The sequence below is a fragment of the Mandrillus leucophaeus genome, unplaced genomic scaffold (assembly GCF_000951045.1).
Source record: "Mandrillus leucophaeus isolate KB7577 unplaced genomic scaffold, Mleu.le_1.0 Scaffold389, whole genome shotgun sequence".
Lineage (NCBI taxonomy): Eukaryota > Metazoa > Chordata > Mammalia > Primates > Cercopithecidae > Mandrillus > Mandrillus leucophaeus.
Genome location: NW_012104131.1, coordinates 5,281,753 through 5,304,075, shown reverse-complemented (window position 1 = coordinate 5,304,075; position 22,323 = coordinate 5,281,753). Strand labels below are relative to the sequence as shown.

The following is a 22,323-nucleotide window of genomic DNA, read 5'->3' as shown; positions in this document are numbered from 1 at the left end:
AGCTAAATTACTGAAACACTCCCCAAACTGCTACTTTCCTTTAATTTTTAAGTTTTGTTGTTGTTGTTGTTATTGTTGTTGCTGTTGTTGTTTTTATGAAACCAATGGGAACTTCTTAGGTGGAGGTGACTAGATATATATGTTCAAAGCAAAAGGCACCTATGCTATTAAGATGGCCAAAGGAAGAATTTTATTACTACACTTATTATTATTATTTTGAGATGGAGTTTCACTCTTGTTGCCCAGGCTGGAGTGCAATGGTGTGATCTTGGCTCACTGCAACCTCTGCCCCCAGGTTCAAGCAATTCTCCTGCTTCAGCCTTCTGAGTAGCTGGGATTACAGACGCCCGCCACAATGCCCAGCTAATGTTTTGTATTTTTAGTAGAGATAGGGTTTCATCATGTTGGCCAGGCTGGTCTAGAACTTTCAACCTCAGGTGATCCACCCGCCTCGGCCTCCCAAAGTGCTAGGATTATAGGTGTGAGCTACTGCGTCCAGCCAAGAATTTTATTTTTAATGGTCAGAGAAATTGAAATGAGACTGAAGACATGGAAATGTAGGGGACAGCTTTGAAACATATGTGGACTAGTGGGCTCCTAAACACTCACCTCTCAGAATATTATGCTATAATTGAACACTGGTAGATAAAATGTAGTCTATGTGAGCATATATTATTCCATGAATGCTTGTGGTGGTGAGAAGAGCTGAGTTTTTAGAATTGTAACTGGAATCACCAGCTATGGCTTCAAAATAATGAGTTATTATTACTCAATATTATCATTATTTTGTCTTCATGGGTATTTTATTACTAACTTGGAACATGATAGCTTTTTTACTTTTTCTCTTTATTTTTATTTCATTTGTAATTTATTATGATACACTTATGACACTCAAAAATATATAAAGAATGATTAAGCCAGGCACAGTGCTCATGCCTGTAATCCCAGCACTTTGGGAGGCCAAAGCAGGCAGGTCACTTGAGGTCAGGAGTTCAAGACCAGCCTGGACAACATGGTGAAATCTCATCTCTGCGAAAAAATAGAAAAATTAGCTGGGCATGGTGGTGCATGCGTGTAGTCCCAGTTACCTGGGAGGCTGAGGTGGGAGAATCGCTCGAACCTCGGAGGTGGAGGTTGCAGTGAGCTGAGACCATGCCACTGTATTCCAGCCTGGGCATCAGAGTAACAGAGTGAGACCCTCTCTCAAAAAATTAAATAAATAAAGATAAAGAATGATTAAGTGAACACCCATTTACTCACCACCAACCTTAAAATATAAAATTCCAAATACAGTAATGATTGGAGCACCTGTGCCCAGTGCCCCCTTCTCCCCTGCACTCCCCCAATTCTGAAATTTGACTTCTTTCTCCTTCTCATGTATATTTACTTTTAATGCCCCTATTTACAAGGGCTCTCACTTACCTAATGTAGGATCTCAGCTACTGTACCCAACCGTTGAAAGCAGAAACTTAGGCCTAATTCTTGTTTAATCACTTTTTTTTTTTTAATCCTTGGGTGTGTTGGCACTGAGCTTGCCTACTGAGGAGAGGCAGTTGTGCACATCTCTTCCCAAATCCACGTTCAGTTTGAGATCACCATGGTGGGAGTAGTTACATCATGGAAATTGACAAATACTACAAATCAGGGATCTTCCTTGACCCTCCCAGGAGAAAGGTCTTACCTGCACAGTACTGCCCACTGCTCGTCTTCCACATCCAATTAGTTCTGTTGGTTATCTCCCTGATTGTATTTCAATTCTGCCCATTGATCTCAAATCTATTGCTACATCCTTGGCCAAACCATTACTAGCTTTTCCTTTTTTGTTTTTCTTAAATTAAGAAGTTTCAAATACAGACAAAAATAGAGAGGATAGCATAATAAACTCCTGTACATCCATTACCCAACCTCAATAATTACCAACATTTTGCCAGTATTGTTTTATTTATTCTCCACTCCCTGCTTTTTTTTTTTGTTACTAGAGGGAAAGGAGCTGTAGTAATTGAAAAAAATTTCTATATTATTTCTCTCAAATTCTTAATATTCATCTCTAAATTAAGTCTATATCAGGAGATTATTACTCATTAAGAAATTAATGATTATTCCATAATATTATTTAACACCCAAATTATTTTCAAATTTCCCAAATTTTAACACAGTGCCTTTCTACAGCCTTTGTTTGCTATATTTTTACCGTCTCTTGTTTCTGTAACAGATTCTTTCCTTTTTTCTTTTTTTTACAATTATTTGATAAACTCAATAATGTGTCCTGTAGAGTATTATACATTTTGCATTTAGTTCACAGCTTCCTCGATATTCTTTATTAACTGATATTTAGATTAAGAGTTTCCATTAGATTCAAGTTCAAGTCTTTAGGCAGCACTAGCTCAGGGTGGTGTGTTCTATCACATCACATCGTAATTAGTAGGTTCACATATGGCTAGCTTGATCCATGCACTACCCAGTTCCACATCAGTTTTTCACCTAATAGTTTTAGTATCTTCTCATGATCTGGATTCAGTTTTTTTTTTTTTTGAGATTGCAAAATGGTATTTATGGTATTTTTCTAATTCTATAATTTTATTTTCTATTTTTTAGCTGCATTTCTATACAAAAATCTTTCTCTCGTCAACTTTTTAGTTACTCTGAATAATAACTGGTGCAGAAAAAGTATAACAAATTCCTCTCTCTTTTCCTATATCTATAATTTTTTAGAGTAATGAGTTGGTATCTCAGCAATCATCAATGGTAATAAATAGTTTTTAAAAGAGCTTTTATAGGCCAGTTATGGTGGCTCACACCTGTAATCCCAGAATGTTGGGAGGCCTAGGCGGGTGGATCACCTGAGCTCAGGAGTTCCAAAGCCTGACCAATGTGGCGAAACCCCATCTCCATTAAAAATACAAAAATTAGCTGGGGGTGGTGGTGGGTGCCTGTAAACCCAGCTACTCAGGAGGCTGAGGCAGGAGAATCACTTGAACTCAGGAGGCGATGGTTGCAGTGAGCCAAGATCGCGCCATTGCACTCGAGCCTGGGTGACAAGAGTGAAACTTCGTCTCAATAAATAAATAAATAAATACAAATATAAAAGTTTTTATAGAAAAAAATTAAACCTGAAGAAAAGTTGAAAGAATAGTATAATGAACATTTATATGCTATTCACATTCCAGGTACACCAATTAGTAGCATTGTCACATTAATACCTCTTCCTCCATTGGCCTTTGAGTGCTTCCATGGTTTCTGGCACAAGATATTCCAAACTCACCTTGCACTTTACATATCTTGGAGGATTCAAGCATTTCTTTAAGGAGCCTTGGATTTTTTAAAGGGTTTTGAGACCAGAATTAGTGTATGTGTATTCGTGTGTACGTGTGTATACACATATGTACATACACACTTACATATTTATTCATACACACACATCTACAGACATATATTCATGTATATGTATGTACACAAATACACATATATTCATGAATATACATTTATATTAATATCACCAATTCAAATCCACATAGCACTTACTCTCACCTTTTTTATTCCATGTATATTTCTCTCTTCTCCCTTCCTAACAAACTCAATATATTTACTCATTTGTTCTCTCATTCACCACACATGAAAGAGTTGTTTCAGAATTAGTGTATCAATAACACTAGTAAAAACCATACCTATCTTTATGAACTGATACTAATCTTTTTTTTTTTAATGGTTACATAGTTCCCCATTTTGTGAACATATCTTGATTCATTCAATTAGTATCCTATGGATGGCGATTTTGATGGTTTCTCAGTTTTCACAATGAATGATCAATACCCACAAAGAATAACCTTGTGCATATGTAGTTTTGAATGTTTGGATGTGCATCTTTAGGGTGAATTTCTAGAACTGAGGCTGCTGGGTAGTTTTGGCAGACACTGTCAAATTCCCCTCCCTGAGCAATGATTACATTTTGCATGGTAATCTTCACTGTTTGGAAGGCTCTGTGTACTCACAGACTTGTCAACAGAGGGTATTGTTAGGTTTTCGAATTAGAAATACTATCTCATTGTAGTTTTATTTCATTTTATTTATATAGGGTTTGCGTATTTAAATTTATTTATTAAGGCATAGTTTAGTTATCGATTGTGAAATGCACAGGTCTTAAGCATTAATTTTGTTGCCTTTTGATAAATGTATGGGGTTGCCCAGGTTATCCACACCCCAATCAAGAAATAGAACATTTCCATCACTCCAGAAAACTCTTTTATTCTCATTTCTACTCAGTTCCACACTTCCTTCTCCCAGAGGCAACCATTAAACTATTCTACCACCATTGCTTAGTCTGTCCTGTTCTTAAACTTTATATGTACAATCTTTTCTACCCATTCTTCTATTGATGGACATTTGGGTTGTTTCTAATTTTTTGGCTGTTATGAAGGCCACTGAGAACATTCTTATTCAAATCATTTAATGACTATGTATTCCTCAGTTTTGTTGATGTAACTTGATTTATTCAACCAGTAACTATCTTACAGATGGCAATTTAGGATGTTTATATATTTCTATTTGTTTATATATACAAGATAGGTGTATGTTTAACTGTATAAGAAATTGTCAATTTTCCTAAGCAGTTGTCCAATTTTATACCATCACCAGGAGTATATGACACTTCCAGTTATTCTACATTCTTGACACCATTTAGTCTGGTGCCTTATGGAGATTTGATATAAGTATATAATGCATTAATTCTGTTTACTGACACTTCAATGAGGAATAGGTGTTGATTTTTGTCAGAGGTCTATGCAGTACGTGTGAAGTTCATGATAAAAATTTCTGTTTAGATCTCTTAATATGATAGATTACATTAATAGATTTTCTAATATTGAGATACCCTTGACAATTTTAGAATACATTACATTTGGTCATAGTGGATTATTAAAAATTTTAATATGCTATTAAATTCTTTTTTTCTGAATTTTAAACGATTTAAAAATCAATATTCATAAGTGAAATTAATCCATTTTTCTTTATCAAGTTTAGGCATCAATGTTATACTCATTTTATAAAAAGAGTTACGACTTTTTTTTGTTCTGGCCTCTGTAACAATTTATATAGCATAATTATCCATTCTTTATGAGTTCGGTAGAGGTTACATGGGAAACCATCTGGACCTAGTGCCTATTTATGAGATAGCTCTTTGGTTCTTTTCTCCATTTTTTCTGTGTAAATTGGTTTACTTTTCACTTTCCACTGGTATCCATTTTTTTTTTTTTTTTTTGGAGACAGAGTCTCACTCTGTTGCCCAGGCTGGAGTGCAGTGGCGCGATCTCGGCTCACTGCAAGCTCCACCTCCCAGGCTCATGCCATTCTGCCTCAGCTTCCCGAGTAGCTGGGACTACAGGCACCTGCCACCATGCCCGGCTAATTTTTTTGTATGTTTTTAAGTAGAGACGGGGTTTCACCATGTTAGCCAGGATGGTCTCGATCTCCTGACCTTGTGATCCACCCGTCTCGGCCTCCCAAAGTGCTGGGATTACAGGCTTGAGCCACCGTGCCCGGCCCCAAAGTTCAATTTTCAAAAATTACATTTTGTAAAATATTTTACCTATTTCTTCTAGATTTTCAAGTACATTTGTTCAACATTTTTAATAGTCTATTTGTTTTGATTTTTTCTGTTTCAATGGTTGTTTCTCAATTCGTTTTATTTTAAGTATTGTTGGTTTCTTTTTTCCTTGCTTAGGTTGACTAGTAATTTTCTCTTTTATTGTTTCTCTTCAGAGAATTATCTTGATTTATTAGCACTATTGTTTTTGTTTTGTTTTCAACCTATTTTTTTACTTTTATTATTTCCTTCTGAGAGTTTTAAAAATCATAAATAGGTTTTGAATTTCAACAAATGTGTTTACTTCACTTATTAAGACAATCATATAATTTTATCATTGCTATTTCCGTTAATTACATCAATTGCTTTGCAAATTATAAATCAGCCCAGAATTTCTGGAATATACCTTGTTTGTCTTTACTGTATTATTTCTTTTATATATTGCTGGATTTGATTCTTTGATGTTTATATAGGATTTTTCATTTATTCTCATGAGTTAGGTTGGTCTGTTGTTTTTCTTTCTTGTAAAATCTGTCAGATTTTTATATTAAGGTTATCCTGGTTTTATAAGCTGAGAAGTATTCCCTTTCTTCCTCCCATGCCTTGAAGAGTTTATGTAATATTGGTATTTTTTTTTTTCCAAAATGTTTAGAAGAATTCACCTGGAAAGCCATCTGGCCTTGGAGCTCTTTTTGCAGAGATATTTTTTAAATAACAGATACTATTTCCATAATAGATAGAGGACTATTAAAATTTTTCTATTTTTTAATCTGTTTCAGTAACATTCTTAAAATAATTTTTTCATTTCATCTAACTGTCAAATTTATCAGGCATATGATTGGTATGTAATATATTTTTATTGCCCTTTTATTGTCCATAAGATGTTTAGAGATGCCACCTTTATTACGTAGTGACATTTTTCTTCTTTTTTTTTTCTTTACTAGTCTTGCTAGGAACTTATTAATTTTGTTAATCTATTCAAAGAACTAACTTACAGTTTTTTTATTTTTATGATAGATTTTCCCTACTTTATTATTTTCTCCTCTTTTTTATTTTCTTTGTTTTACTTTCTGAGATTTTCTGTCCCTTTTTTCCCCAAACTTTTGAGGTAGAAGTTTTGCTATTGATTTTCAAAATTTTTTTTTCTTACCATTGCATGTAAAGCAATACTTTTCCTTTAAAAATTGCATTAGTTGCATTTCAAGTTTGAATTTTATTGCATCTTCATTAGCAGACAGTATAGAAGTATTTTTTAACATTTTCTTTATGAGTTCTTCTTTGACCCATGGGTTATTTAGAAGTGATTGTCTAATTTTAAGCAGTTGCGAATTTTAAGATATCTTGTTATTGATTTCTAGCTTAATCCCATGGTGGTTAGAGAGCATAGTCTGAGTGATTTCAGTCTTTGAAATTCGTTGAAATTTTAAAATCCAGCATAAAGTCAATCTTGGTAAATATTATTTGTGCACATTGAAAAAAATGTTCATTTTGTTGTTATTGGGTATGATATTTATAAATATTGTTTACCTTGTTGATTGTGTTTATTGAATCTTACAGACTTTTCTGTTTTCTCTGTCAGCTATTAAACAAGTTGTTTAAGTCTTCCACTATAATTACAGATTCGTCAGCTTTAAACAATTCAGCCATTTTAAACCTCATCTATTTTTAAAACTATGTTATTTGTTGCATAAATATTTAGAACGATTATTTATTACTGGTGAATTGATTCTTCTATCATTTTTAAATTCTCCTCTTTATCTGTAGAATGCTAGTTTTTAAAAAGTCTACTTTCTGATATTAATATATCCACATACACTTTCTTGTGTTAGTATTTGCATGTTATAAATTTTAAAACCTTTTTATTTTAATGAATCGATTTTAATAAAAATCCTTTTATGTTTTTATATATATAAAATATATTTCTTTTAATTGTTGGTTGAATGTTTGTACTCAGTTGATGACCTTTGTCTTCAATTTGAGTATTTAATCCTCTTATATTTAGTTTACAACAAAGTATGTTTAGTTTTATTGTATTTTGGATTATATCTGCCACCTTGCTCTGGTTTCTGTTTGAACTGCAGTTGATTCTCATTATTTACAGACACCATATTTGCAAACTCATCTACTCTCTAAAATTTATTTGTAACCCCAAATCAATACTCAGAGCACTTTCATGTTTACTCACAGGCATGTACAGAGTGGTGAAAACTTAGGTCCCTCCATGCACACAATCCCAGCTGAATTAGAAAAAAGGTGACACTCTGCCTTATTGTTTCAGCTCTCAGGCAATAAACAAGTGTCCTTTGAGCAGTCAGTTCAGTACCACTTTTTCACATTTTTGTACTTTCTTTGGTGATTTCTGTGTTTAAAAATGGCTCCTGGCTGGTTGCTGTGGCTTTCGCCTGTAATCCCAGCACTTTGGAAGGTTGAGAGGCAGGCAGATCACTTGAATCCAGGAGTTTGAGACGAGCCAGGGCAACATGGCGAAATACAAAAACTACATAAGTTAGCTGGGCATGGTAGTGCACACCTGTAGTCCCAGCTACTTGAGAGGCTAGGGTGGAAGGATTGCTTGGGCCCAGAAAGTTAAGGCTGCAGTGAGCCGTGATTATGCCACTGCACTCCAGCCTGGGTAACAGAGCAAGACCCTGTCTCCAGAAAAAAAATAAAAAGGCTCCCAAATGTAGTGCTGAAGTGCCGTCTAGTGTCTGTAACTGCAAGAAGGAGCTGAATTTGTGGATTCATAAAATGACTGCTAATTTATAAAAGCATAATGGACAGCACTGCTGTAAGGTTGAAAGCTAAAGAATTGTGTAGTCACATTACCCAACGTCAAGAAAATGTTAAATCCTTTTTTTTTTTTTTTTTTTTTTGAGACGGAGTCTCACTCTGTTGCCCAGGCTGGAGTGCAGTGGCACGATCTCGGCTTACTGCAAACTCCATCTCCTGGGTTCACTCCATTCTCCTGCCTCAGCCTCCCAAGTAGCTGGGACTACAAGCGCCCGCCACCGCACCTGGCTAATTTTTTGTATTCTTAGTGGAGACGGGGTTTCACCGTATTAACCAGGATGGTCTGGATCTCCTGACCTCGTGATCCGCCCGCCTTGGCCTCCCAAAGTGCTGGGATTACAGGCGTGAGCGACGGCGCCCGGCGTTAAATGCTTTTTAGGTAGTCCTGGCTTGTATATTTCAAAAGGTGATACAGCATGAAAAGTGTTAAACTTGCAGGTGAATGAGGGAGCTTCTGCATATCAGGAGGCTGCAGAAGAATTTTTAAAATACCTGTTAAGTGTTACGTGGGGAAAGATTATGTGGAAAAGCAGATTTTCTTTTCTTTTCTTTTTTTAGCGAAAAATCTCTAATTCTTTATTTGAAACAATGCAGTCAAAAGAATAAAAACACTCAGATTCTAGAACATAAAAGCAAAAAACTTGCAAAATTTGCAATAGAGAAAGTAAAAGCGTGACCAACCAGCAAATACTGTATACTCAGTCTCAGCAGAAAGGGAATAATTGCAATTTAAAACTCTTGAGTATTCCTAATTTGACCTGTCAAATAATATTCTTTTTTTCATGTGATTATGAGAAATAATCCAAGGATGCTGACCAACAGCCTGCAATGAGCAGGTCACCCCACACACAAAAACTATGTAGCAAAAATGTTAACACTGGGAGGTTGAGAGGCTATTCTGTCCAGAATATGTCCAACCTCAACGCGTATATGATTCAACTGGGGATCTTGTTCAAATGTAGATTCTGATATGGGGCCTCTAGGATGGGTCCAGACATTCTGCATTTTGTAACTGTTTCGCTGTAGATATTGATGTATCTGACCTGCTGTGTGGTCCACTCTTTGAGGATCAAGGCTGTGGTCTCATATTAAACTCACATGGAAATACTTTGAGGACATCTCCAGCAAGAATCCTATGACATTTTATATTCAAAAATATATTTTGAATATTTTTGAATGTATCTACCTCTTCATTTTCTATTAACAAAATATTATATGTTCATTCAACTTGATTCATTTACTCCTTCATGCTCATTATTTAATCTGCCTATAATTAAGGATATAAAATGCTGTAAAAGTTTTATGCTGAATATTCTTCAATAATTTGTTTTGTTTTGTTTTGTTTTTTTTATTTTTTGAGACAGAGTTTCTCTCCTGTCACCCAGGCTGGAGGAGTTCAATGGGGTGATCTCAGCTCACTGCAACCTCCACCTCCCAGGTTCAAGCGATGCTTCTGCCTCAGTCTCCTGAGTAGCTGGGATTACAGGTGCCCACCATCACGCCCAGCTAATTTTTGTATTTTTGGTAGAGACAGTGTTTCACCATGTTGGCCAGGCTGTTCTTGAACTCCTGACCTCAAAAGATCCACCCACCTCCACCTCCTAAAGTGCTGGGATTACAGGCGTGAGCCACCACGCCCCGCCTCTTCAATAATTCTTTGTTGGATGCTTTACTTTTATTCCATTCGGAGGGAGTCCAAGGTTCTGGAAACCTGCTTGAACTTAAATCAGGCCAACACATCCCCACACTACAAACATGACAGTAAAGTGAGCCCTGGGTATTTCAACTCTGACAGTGGAAATATGCCCTTTAATTTTAATTATCTGTATAATATTTATTCTTTCCCTTGTTCTTACAATAGAATCCTGAATTTTCTATGGGATCCAATATATCCAGCTGAGAGACATTTCCCAGCCTCCCTTGTAGCCAGGATGGGTCATGGGACACATTTTTGGCCAACAAGACATAATTGAAAATCTGTTGGGTATTTTTTGGGAGTGTTTTGCTTTCTCTAAATTGGTACATCACCATCCTGATTATCAATTCTCCTTGCCTACATTTCTTCTCTTTTTTGTCTTTATCTTCTTCCTCTTTCTCCTTCTTCTCCTTCTCCTTTTCCTTTTGTGTCTTCCGTGGAAAGTAGATAAGAGCTGAAGATGGAGCAGCCACATTTCAATCTGGAGCTACCATGGGAGGAAAGCCATTTGTTAGAGATGGCAGAGCAGAAAGAAAAAGACCACAAGCTATCCCTGACATGTTTACCTTTGATCTTCTTGCCTCTGGGCTTCTGATTTTGCGAAACATATAACCCTTTTATCAGTTTAGTCTCTGTGGCTAGATTTATATTACACACAGTCAAACATAACACCTAACTGATATATTTCACTTAATTTCTACACTTGAATGACTCCTCACTCACTTCCTTAGCTTCCTTTTTCAATGACATCCCTTCGTTTGCCTCTTGAACTTCAGGACAGACTTATCTTTTCTATTTTTGACCCTTGGCACTCTTTTGGGCTTGACTCACACTCACTATCTTATGGTCTCCCTTCCATTTACCTCTACTATGTGCCAGTTTTCTTTGTGGACTACCTCCTCTCCTTTGTGTGAGTCTTTTTCTGAAGGATGATGCCTCACTGCGTGTGTCCTGAGGTGTTCTCAAGATTTTGACTTTGGTTTCATGAAAACACACACACACACACGTGCATGCATGCATACACACACACAGAGGTATATATTCAGTTTCCAAATCAAATTTTAGTTATAAATGGGACATTTTAGGTCACCTGTGGATAATTGGTGTAGGAGTGGTAAATATAACACTTTGCATAAAAGAAAACATAGTGAACATCTGAAAGTTGCCTTGAGCTCCTTCAGTGAGAACTGTGAAAAATACTATACTTTGATCTTACCAATTGAATACTTTAACAATCAACATAGCCATCTTCTACCTAAAAAATAAGAAAATGAACAAACAAAAACCCTATGTGTGAATATGCTTTTGTAGCCTGTGAGCCTCCCTCATTGAGGTGTTTTGGAGGAAGATATGATGGTTTGGGTTCTAGAGAAGCTGACAGACATAATTTTGACACATACAGTGGTAACTTCTGCCCTGACCTGCTCCATGACCACCATTTTAGGATGAATACTTCAGGATGCTATTTTTACTGAAACTTTATCGTAAGGCAAAAAATCAGTTATAATCGAAGACTTCTTTAGGAAATGATGGTGATTGGACAATTTTAACTTTATATTTTCACATGAGGAACTTAGTTCCAGAGAGTTTATGTGACTTGCTCAGGATCCTACAGCTAGCAGTAGCCTTAATTAGACAATTCTGGTCTTAAGATTTCTATCCATTTCAGGAAAAGCTCATCACTATGTCAACAAATAAGAGTGATCATTACAGGTATTAGTTCAAATTCACTACTGCTGATCAAAATATATAAGTAATTTGTAAACGTTAGAATCTTATTGGTGGGTAAGTCTACACTGTGGGAGCACTATAGAGATAGAGAAAGAGAGTTGGCAATGCTAAATACAGCAAAGAAAAGTCTCAGGCTTGGCAATCACTGTCAGACTGTCCCAAGATATTGGCCATTGCAGGACAAGGAGAACAGGGTACAAGGCATGATGGGAAAACTCAAATGCCTGCAAGTGCAGTATGCAAGTGAAGTGGGCCAGAGGTAAGTTCCTTGATGTCTCCATTATGTAGGTGAGGTGTGGGAGCATGCATGGGCAGGTGCTGGGGACCTACACAAGCCGGGGAGCACCTGATCCTTTAGTAAGAGGCAGCTGCTACTTAGTTACAGGATAGACTTGCCTTTTGGGTCTAATATTGCCTGATGACCTACTTTTTCAGGAGACGCTACAAATCAATAGTTTTCTATGAAAGACCCTGATTTTTCAATGTTGGCTCAAAATGTTAAAAGTTCTGTGCAGCCATTTGAAGCATGAAGTCACGCCTGTGCACCAGATTTGACTTGTGGACTGCAGCTTAGAAAACAGGGGTGCTTGGAAGGAGTGGGGCATGAAAAAGGGGGACATAAAAAGCAAACAGACAATGATAAAGAAGCTTGAAAATTTTATTTAATTGTATCTTTGATACATTGAAAGCTGATTATTTTTTAAGACAAAGGTTTCAAGAAGAAAGTTATCTTTCCAGTTTCACCACTGTGGCTACCAGTTCTTCTCTTCTCCTATTATTATAATGCAGATATGTCATGATTGGAATAATTTACATTTATAAATTATATCATAGAAAAATAATTTTATCACTAAATGTAAACAGGTTGGGGTACTTCATCCAAAATAAGAAGAAAATAACAGAATCTAGCACTTTCATATTTTATAGCTGATATTTTAGCAATATTTTCACAAAACTTTATTCCATTTACAATTTTTGGCTACACAACACTAAAAGAAAATTTATTTATTGGCATGCAAAGCAATATGGCCTCAGAATACACCTCTTAAATTTACAGGACTTAACGTTTCAAACATCCCACGTGACTGGCAGGTGATGTTGTGAAGATGATCTTGAATAGTGATATAGTTATTTCCTAGAGATTAAAAAAAGAAAATGATTTAACATAATTATAATGAGAAGACGATATGGTTAACTTATCCAGAAAGTATTTCAATGATTTATTTTGATAAAAGTTGTTTATTAATCCCTTTGTCTGTAAATCTCTCCATCCTTTGGACTCTTAAAATATTTTCATTTAAAGATTATTTATCCTAAAATCTGCCCATCAAAGCTATCAAACAATTATTAATAATTATTAAAAAACAAAATTCATCAAGATAAGTATTTTTTGGTGTCCAGTTCTCACTACTCTTCTTATTAAGCATGTAATATTGTATATGCTGCATTTCACCATTGTGCTAAAATTTCAGCATACATAGCAATTTTCAATGCGACAATATGTGAATGATGTAATATTTCCAATGTTTCATTTCTATCTGTGTTTCCAGCTTCTTGACTCTAATAGACACTCAGTAAATGTTTCTGGAATAAATGAATAAATGTATACAAACTGTAATGATACAAAACAAACATAACGATGTACTCTTATATGACTTAAACGCGCATAATTATTTCTTATATAACGAGAAATTACAGACTTTCCCCCTACATGGGGAATAGCTTGTAGCAGTATGGCAATCAGTACTTATGAAAGTTTGATGGTTTTCAGAATTAACTAAAAAGCAATCACCTGTCAGTGATTTTGGTCTGAATCAACCAGTTTATAAAGTCCCTGGTGGCAAGATTATCAAGAACCGTGTTCATCTCATCAGAGAAAGAACCATCAGCATGTCTGCGGCCAAGTTCTTCAACAATGGCGACCTCTTCTGGGAAACTAAGAAAATAAGGGTTAAAATTAGCGTTTGATTAGACGTTTTAAATAAATGATCATAGATTGTCTACCACTGGTAACATGCACAAGTGTCTTGAGGAAACAGGAAAGGATTCTGTTTTTAAAGGGCTTATTATGAAACACCTGATAAAAACTCACGTAGACCGGTAACTGCCTGAAAGAGAAAGTAGTAGAGCTGAGATCTAATACCAAGCCTGCATAATTTCATGCCCCTTTCAATCTTCCAGGTTGTTTTGAAGATTTTAGTATATTGACAATACAGGAACTATTGTTGAGATTATTAATTTGTCTGTAGTTCAACAAAATATAGCATATCCCATAAAATCAGAGATTGCTGAAACAGCCTTACAAAATGCAGTATTAAGAGGTTAAAGCTTCATCTATATTAAATTTTTCTCTTTCACTGGTTTACAATTGCAGAATTTTTGCTATCCCTTTAAAACACTACAAAATACCGTCAAGAGTAAGAAACTATGTTACCATTGGTTTTATAAGTTTAATTATTAATGTTTTAAAAACTAACCATTATGCTAGTTCTCTTTCATCTTGAGATCTCTTTAAATTTCAGTAAGCTTGTTTTAAATCTAATTTAAAAATCAGAGTTAAACATATATTCTCTGTCTCTCATATTTCACCTCTCCAAAAAAATCAGGAGAAAATGAGATGGTTCACGGGTCTGTTTGGTTGTGTTAACATCCAAGCAAGTAATGAATGGTCTTGGTTGTTTTTCAACTTTGATTGTTTAATAGATATCTATATGACAGCCCCATACAAAATTGGATATGTAGTTAAATATATGGATGTTTTTACCTGTTTGTACTTTGAATATCATTTTATCAACATTTTATGTTTGGTCACTTTCAGTCTTCATCAAATTTTTATCTGAATGTTTATTAACATATAAATATATGTTGATCACATATGTAAATATTTAAAGTTAAGCTTTAAATATTACATGTTTTCTTTAAACATTGGAAGTTTTCAGCACCATTTCTTCTTTTTCCTTATCTCTAGCTCTCCTGGAACAGTCCTAGTTTCAACTTGTCTCAGTGTAGTTATTAAAAACACCCTATTTACTCTCAGAGGTGGCCTGATTTGGCCAAAGATTTAATATCTAATTATAATGTAACTACAAGGGGGATAAAAATGTAACTTGTTTGGCTCTATTATTAATACTTAGTACCAAAAACAAAATGGACTCAACTTTTGTATACTGTTTCTCATCAATAGGAATTATTTCCTTACTTTGCAAGACTACTAATTGCTTCTGTAATCCAGATCCATATATAGATAACTGTAGTCTTAAATTTTCTGCATCAAGGCAAAAAATGTCAAATAAGAATGTACAGACTTACTCTCGCCTTCCTCGGCCTTTCACCAGCCAAGCAATGAATTCCTTGGCAGCTTGGCCTTCCAAATAAGAACTTACATCACTGGTAAAGGTCCCTTCAGCATGTCTCTCAAATTCATCGTGACGTTTGGCAATGTTATTCCTGAAAGAAATGTGAAAGTTAAATTGAAGATCTGTCTCTTTGGCAATATGGTTCTCACCTATAAGCAGTGGCAACTTTGGGTTCAGGATTCTATGTAGAAGGGGCTTAGGGAGTTTAGGCGATGAGGGTTGCTAGGGGATTTGTCGTGAAGCTACGTTAATGTTCTGGATTGAAACTGGTGGAAGAGGGCTACTAACAATCGGTGGGCTAAAGCTCCCCCTCCCTTCCCAGCATACCCATCTGCAATCCCCTGCTTGTGTATGCCATTGGTTATTAAAGCTGCCTTACCTTTGACGTTAGCCTCAATGAATACAGGCTATCCACTGTGCTATGTGACTTGCAAGCAAGACAGCTGTTTATTATTAGTAAGTATGGGGTCAGAGTTAGTTAATTGATTTGAGGGAAAGCAAAGGACCATCTTGAATTGTCACCAAAAGGACCACTTGATAATGGATTAAAGAAAATGTGTGATCTGCTAGCAACAAGGAAAGCAAAGAAGATGACCCCATATCAACATCAAGTATGTGCAGAGCACCGTGGAGGTGAGCCGTCAGCTGCTGTCAGTCTCCCTGGCACATATTATGCCATATCACCTCATCTTAAACATGTAGCCAACCCTGCTTGAGTGTGAGGATTGCTTTACATCAATTTACCAAGTTGTGGCATTCCCATTCTACAAAATGAGGACAGTTGTTTGCATTTTTATAAATTTGTGATTTCTCACCTTTCACTGTAGTCCTTAACAGGGACCTCTCCCAGTGTCTGCTCTGACCATGATAGCCATCTTCCTGTGGTTGTACCCTCTATTTTAAGAACCTTTGGTTAGCAACTCTATTTCTCCTATTCCTCCTGCTTGCTTGTTCTCTCTCCCTCTCTCTCTGTCTCTCTCTCTCCCTTTCTTACTCTCACTCTCTCTCTTCTCCATTCTATCCAGACAAATCTATGTCCTTTTCCTGATTTTTTTTTATTTCTTCAGCTACTTTCTATGCATAACTCCCTTCCCCTTGTGGGCCACCCTCCAAAAAATTTGTGAAATTCCACCATCTCTGTGAAACCCTTGCGGATAATTTCCTCCAGTAGCCTAGATGCAGCAAAAAACCCAACACTCGTCAAAGAAAATCCAACATTAAAATGTATGCCTTCCGATAGGCTTGTGTTCTTATTTGCTGCCTTCTCTCTCTATGCTGTGCAGCTAGGCTGTAATTTTAAATGCATGTCTTGGATTTTATTCTACAAGAAAAAGAATGCATCTGTTTCCATTCCTTACCCTTGGCTGGGGGATAATTTTAATGTTGGGTTTGAACCCCACAAAAGAATGTTACATTTGCTCTATCTTTCGGTAGAAATTAGATTGGTAACCTCGTAGGTCCACAAAAGTAAATTTTCACTTTAAGGGAAAGTGAGTAAGCAAGTAAATATTGCTAGGACTACCACTGGGAAAATAATTTAAAGTCTATGTCACACTGGAGGTTGGGTAAGTGGTTTAGAGGGGTGCGGGTTAAGACATTCGGAGGCATAATACAAAGGAGAGCATCCACAACCCTAAATATCTTCAAAATGATCAGAGCTTATGGGCACTATTTGACGAGCATAAGAACTTAATAATGTCAATAGAAATTTTAGACCTATTTAATACATTTATGTGCAAGTTTGAACCAGGTTTAGACTCTTACCTGTTCCTCTTGGTATTCATCAACCACTGCACAAAATCTTGGGCACGCCTGGAGTCCAGATACTTGCTGTAGTCACTGGTGAATGTGCCCTGTGAATGGCGCTTGTCCTCATTCATCTGATCGGGATCACCGAGTGGGTCTGTCTGGGAAGCTGAGACTGATCTGTGAAGAACAGTGATTGGTACAACATAAATCTCTCTTCAAGAGTAGACTCACTTGAGAAGCATCTTCACTACAAAAATACAAGACCATATAAAACAGTAAGGCAGGCATCTAGAGTATTTCAATAGGTAGTTTAGAGAGATCTTCCTCAGCTTGTCATGAGATCCCATTGTTTTAGTATAGTTGCATACGCTATTATTCTGAATTCTAGTAACATGTTTCTCAACTGACCTCTTTTTTCCTGAAATAGGATTAAACAAATCTTTTTCTACTAATTAATCTACCCATGATTATGCTAATAGTGACAGAAGAGAGTATTGACTTGAATGTTTTAAAAGAGTGAAGAATCCCAAATCATTTCTTTGAGCAGCAGATTTATGTTCCCAGTTTTGTTTTGCATATATTAATATGAAAACAGCACAATTATCTAGTTATATGGTGGCTAATAGTGGAAAGAAGACAATTAAAAGTTCAAAGAAAGGCAAGAAAAAGGACACTTTCTAATTTGAAACTGTATCATGAATAATCCATATGCCACTAATCAACAGTTGGTTGGCATGGTAAATTCACGGAGAAATAGTCAATGTAATTAATACTCAGAAAGGAGATACTATTTTTACCTATGAAATTAGCAAACATTGAATGCTGAGGAGGATATTATGAGGAGTATTTCTACACTGCTGATGAGAGTGTGCATGTATATGAACTTTCTGGAAAGCAAGTTCCAAGATATTATAAAAGGTTTAAACTCATGCAGACCCTTTGATACAGTATTTTTACAACTATAAACCTATGTACAAAAAATAGTAAGAAATGTAGGAAAGTGTGTATATAAAATGTTGTTTGCAACATTCTTCATGGAAGAAATCTGAAGACCTCTTAAGCTTCCCAAATAAATAGCTAAACAAATATTGTACATTTATGGGATGATATAGTATGCAGCCATTTAATATCATATGTTTAATAGATATTTTTAATAATACAGTAAAATTGTATAATAATACTACATTAAGATATCAAGCATGATACAAAGCCATATAATGAGCCAAGAGATATTTATGTTCGGTTTACATAAAACACAGGAAAGTAATACACCAAATTTGTTTACTTTGAACAGCTTTCTTTGGACAGTGGAATTTTGAGTACTTAGTATTTTTTGCATACTTTTCATACTTTCCATCATGAACATGTATGGCTTTTACATTTAGGAAGAAATAATGTTATTTTTTAAAGGAGGAAAAAAGAGAAAAGGGTTGGTGTGAATAATTGAAATAATCTATTATGCAGTGTGTGAGTAATGAATTGACAGAATCATCTGTAGATTTCAAAGAGCTATAATTTCCCATGTAACATGTTTTTCAACATTTCTCTCTCCTTTGATTATAAAAAACACATACTCTGATCTACACTCCAACAAAGTCTGCTTTTATCACAAGGATACTTTAAACATTTGATCATTGTGCAGAACATTTACTCTAAATTACTGAGACCCTATTCACTAATCATAGTTTTCACAGGCTTTATTCCAACCATATTGATACGTTAGTTCAAGACTATGGATTTAATACCTGGATTTCTCCTCTGTGTCTTGAAGGGAACGTTGCCAGCTGCCTTGTACCAGCATTACAAACAATCCAGCCACAAAGTAAATGCTTTTCATTTCTGCTGTCTGTCAGAACACAGAATGGGGGTAGGGTAAGGGGGGCAGGCAAGCATTTTTAAACACATTAGGCTAAATTAGTTAGATTTGACTAGATAAATATCGTAAGTAGAAAGAAAAAGCTAGTGTTATCAGTTTTATTCTGATTATATTTTCAGCTTAATTTTAAATAGTGGATTATGTTTTTCCCCCAGATTTTTTGGAGGCAAAAAAGGACACAAAAGATGTGTTCCACCATTAAGCTTTTTCATTAATGTAGGGACACTTCTGTTTAATAATTAGAAGGCTCATTTCCAGACTGGAAATTAAAATGTCCACAATCAACATTTAAAATACCCACTGTAGATGATATGCTACATATGGTTAGCCTGAATGGCACCTTATCCATCATGCCACCCCCCTCACTATCAGTCTGGCTTTCAATTAATAGTCCTTCACTTCCAAGCATTTACATTATACTGCATTTCAACTATCTTAAAGCAGCCTCAGGCTACAACTTGGCATACCAGCTGTCGGTTCAGATGTATTATTCATTTATATTTTAAATAGTGTAACTTGGTCTAGACTTTGTAATTATAAAGCGGCCAACAGATTTGAGGTATTTTAGGGTGCTTTGACCTGTTCTAAATTAAAGGGAAAAAATCATTTTAAAGACAAGCAATTTGCAGCAAGAACTAATGCTTCTGGCAACGTGAACAATCACAACTAAAAAACTAAGAGATTACTATCTAAAAGAAAATTAGAGCTTACTTCTAAAGTCATAAAAGTCCCCAGGTTGTTTTCTAATTGGACTTAGATGAGGACATGTCATTCACTGCTAGTGACACCATAGACTTGGTTATAGGATACACCTAATTGCTTGTCCTTGTGTCACAAGCGGATGCCCTGTGAAGCCATAGTATGTTAAGGACATGATGATGCAGTGTGGATGGGGACTGGGACCAACATGAATGTGGGACAGAGTGTCCCCACAGAGCAAGCTCTTCAATTTTCTGAATGGGGACATCAAGTCCAGTATTTGTTATGGATCTCTGCTACTTTGAAACCCAGTGGTGTTTCCTTTGAGAAGTGGGCATTTCAATCCAAGTTTGACTATGCTTATCCACAAATAATTTGAATGAGTATTTTTAGCAAATGACATTTGTTTGGAATAAGGATTTCACAAATATTATCATTTTTAAACTATCAATCTTTTCCTTAACATCTTAGCTGTATTTGTTATCACTGGCAATAAAAGATAGACACTGTAATACCTGCAGCAGTAACTTTTTTCTTTGAAATATTAAGTTTTTTTGTAGACTGAATGGACGATTAGACAAAGGAACATAGTAGGAATGATATATTCACCCTTCTTCATTCATCAACATCAAATTACCATTTGACATTTTGCTATGTTTCAGTTTCACCAGTTGGCAGACATTGGAAACCTTGCCATATATTTAGGTATTGTCTTCTGATTATAACTCTCAATTGTTATATCCATGCTTTCAGGAATATTTAAATATTAAAGTAAGCACTTCTTTTTACAATTATACCACTGTTGGAAAGTTTCTTGTAAAAGCTTTTAGTCTTTCACAAGACTGAAAAAATACTCATTCCACCCAAAGTCCTAAGCATTTTGCAACATCTCCTATTATGTTCCATTGAGGCAGATTTAGAGCAGAAGGTATCCTGCCACTTCAGGAACCGATGGAAGAAAGAACAACCATAAACAACATAAAGAAGTGAGCGTTCTGTATCTTATAATATTACCAACAATAAATGGCTTCTTCTGAAGAAAGACCTGGCTTTAAAAATCTCACTTATTTGTTTGTGAAAGTCTACCAAATTGTGAGAAAAAATAAGAATAGAGTTAATTGTTTGAATACAATTGCTGAGAAAGTAAATATTTATGTTATTTTAGTATCAAAATCTTATTCAATAAGAAAATAATTTCCAAATTTGCCCCTCTTTAGGTAGTCTAAAGAGAGGCTACAGTTTTGTAAGAACTACAAATTTCCACTTAAATTTAAAGGAAAGTGTGGTAACAATAATAAGTAGGAAGTCTTAGAGAAAGATTAATCTTAGACCTAAAAAAGAAGACATTATATTCTATCCCCAAATATATTGGCATTGTAGTCCACATAAATCCTTCTTTAAACTGGTTAGCTCATTTTATGTAATAGGTCTTCAGTATGTATGGAAAAATACACCACTTAATCATTTACTCCATTGAAGATCTTTGTAAATTTGTGTTTTGTCTTTAGGAGCTTAATCTAAAAAGACAAATTAAAATTTTATTCCAGAGGGTAGCTATTTTAGATTTTATTACTATTTGTCCTCAATACATAGTAAATAGTTATTAATCTATGACTTCACTCAGATCCATCCAAAGAAAACCCCCAAATAGATACTTGTTCTCCGCACCAAGTATGCTATGTTTTATTTACAAAGAGTAGATTTCACGGACTTTGACTTTCTGATAGATGTCTGAAATTTGAATATTTGAAAGATGATATTTAATTTGCTCTTTTGGAAAACTAGAGATTTTAATTGGTAAAAAGCAATTTCTGTTATAGGCTCCCTAATGGACACATTTCTGCTTACTTTAAAAGGCGCCTTCTGTTCAAAGTAGTGTACACATCTATCAAGTCCAAGAAAAATATTTATTCTTCAAAATGTTACCAATTATTTTAAAATGCAATTCTCATAACAGTTAAGTATTATAACAAGTGCATTGATTTGAATCGTTTTTTTCTTTCTATTTTATATTTTTGCGTGGAATTATTTTTCCAACTCGCTTTGCAACTTCGCTATATTAAAGTACACGTAAATGCATTTGATATAACCTTTTCATCTCCGTTCCTCTCTGTCTGCTATTAGTAATAAAGTCTAAGATGAAAGAACAACATTTTAATTTATAATACTTTGATCCCTTAAAAACACTTAACTGTCCCCCAAACAGGATTTACAATTTTATAATCATCTTACCTTCCGGTAGTGTGCTGTAGAACAGAGCAGGTGAAGAGAGAGCAAGCCCTCTTTGGGAACTTTTGACGTGCTCTGTGTCCTAAGCTCTGCACTTCTGCACCAAGGCGCACTGCTTTTATATACTCTCCAGCTCTGTTTAGCCTCACAGATATTACGCTGACAATATAAATTTCTCATCTGTAAATAATGAGTTTTTGTTACAAATGACTTCCCTCGCCCACTCACTTTGCTCATCTGCATTCTACGCTTACATTGGGTGACAAACCTCAGAGACCTGGAAACTTTTTATGCACTCTTGTGTCTTTTTTTTTTTTTTTTTTGGTTGGAAATGGGAAGAGCAGCTTGGAAATTCACCTTCCACTTTCAGTCACGCATGAAAACCACTTAAGTTCTCTAAAGTGAATTTTGATGTTGAAGACAAAAGACCTTGAAATTACATAGCCCATGGCCAGCCCTGTTTTGTGCATGGCCTCATTTGAGGTTCTTGTAAGTCTTTTGGTTTGCTACCTAGCCATGATGAATTTACCTGAATATAACAATCACTTCAGTCATTCTTCTATCCAAAAAATGATCATTCATTCAACAGGTAAGTATTAAAAATCCTCTCCCTCACTAC

The 22,323-nt window shown here is 35.4% G+C and overlaps 1 protein-coding gene and 1 long non-coding RNA gene across 2 annotated transcripts in view; one reads left to right on the top strand and one right to left on the bottom strand.

Annotated features, from left to right (window-relative positions):
* LOC105547417 overlaps positions 1–22,323 on the top strand; it is a 59,022-nt gene that overhangs the window by 16,713 nt on the left and 19,986 nt on the right. The window lies entirely within an intron of this gene.
* Positions 12,436–21,948, bottom strand: GCG (glucagon). The gene is made up of 6 exons (XM_011991004.1): positions 21,708–21,948; positions 18,646–18,746; positions 16,916–17,077; positions 15,105–15,242; positions 13,588–13,731; positions 12,436–12,930 (listed from the first exon to the last, which is right to left on the bottom strand). The coding sequence occupies exons 1-6, from the start codon at positions 21,945–21,947 to the stop codon at positions 12,924–12,926; spliced, it is 792 nt and encodes a 263-aa protein (XP_011846394.1). The 5' UTR covers position 21,948; the 3' UTR covers positions 12,436–12,923.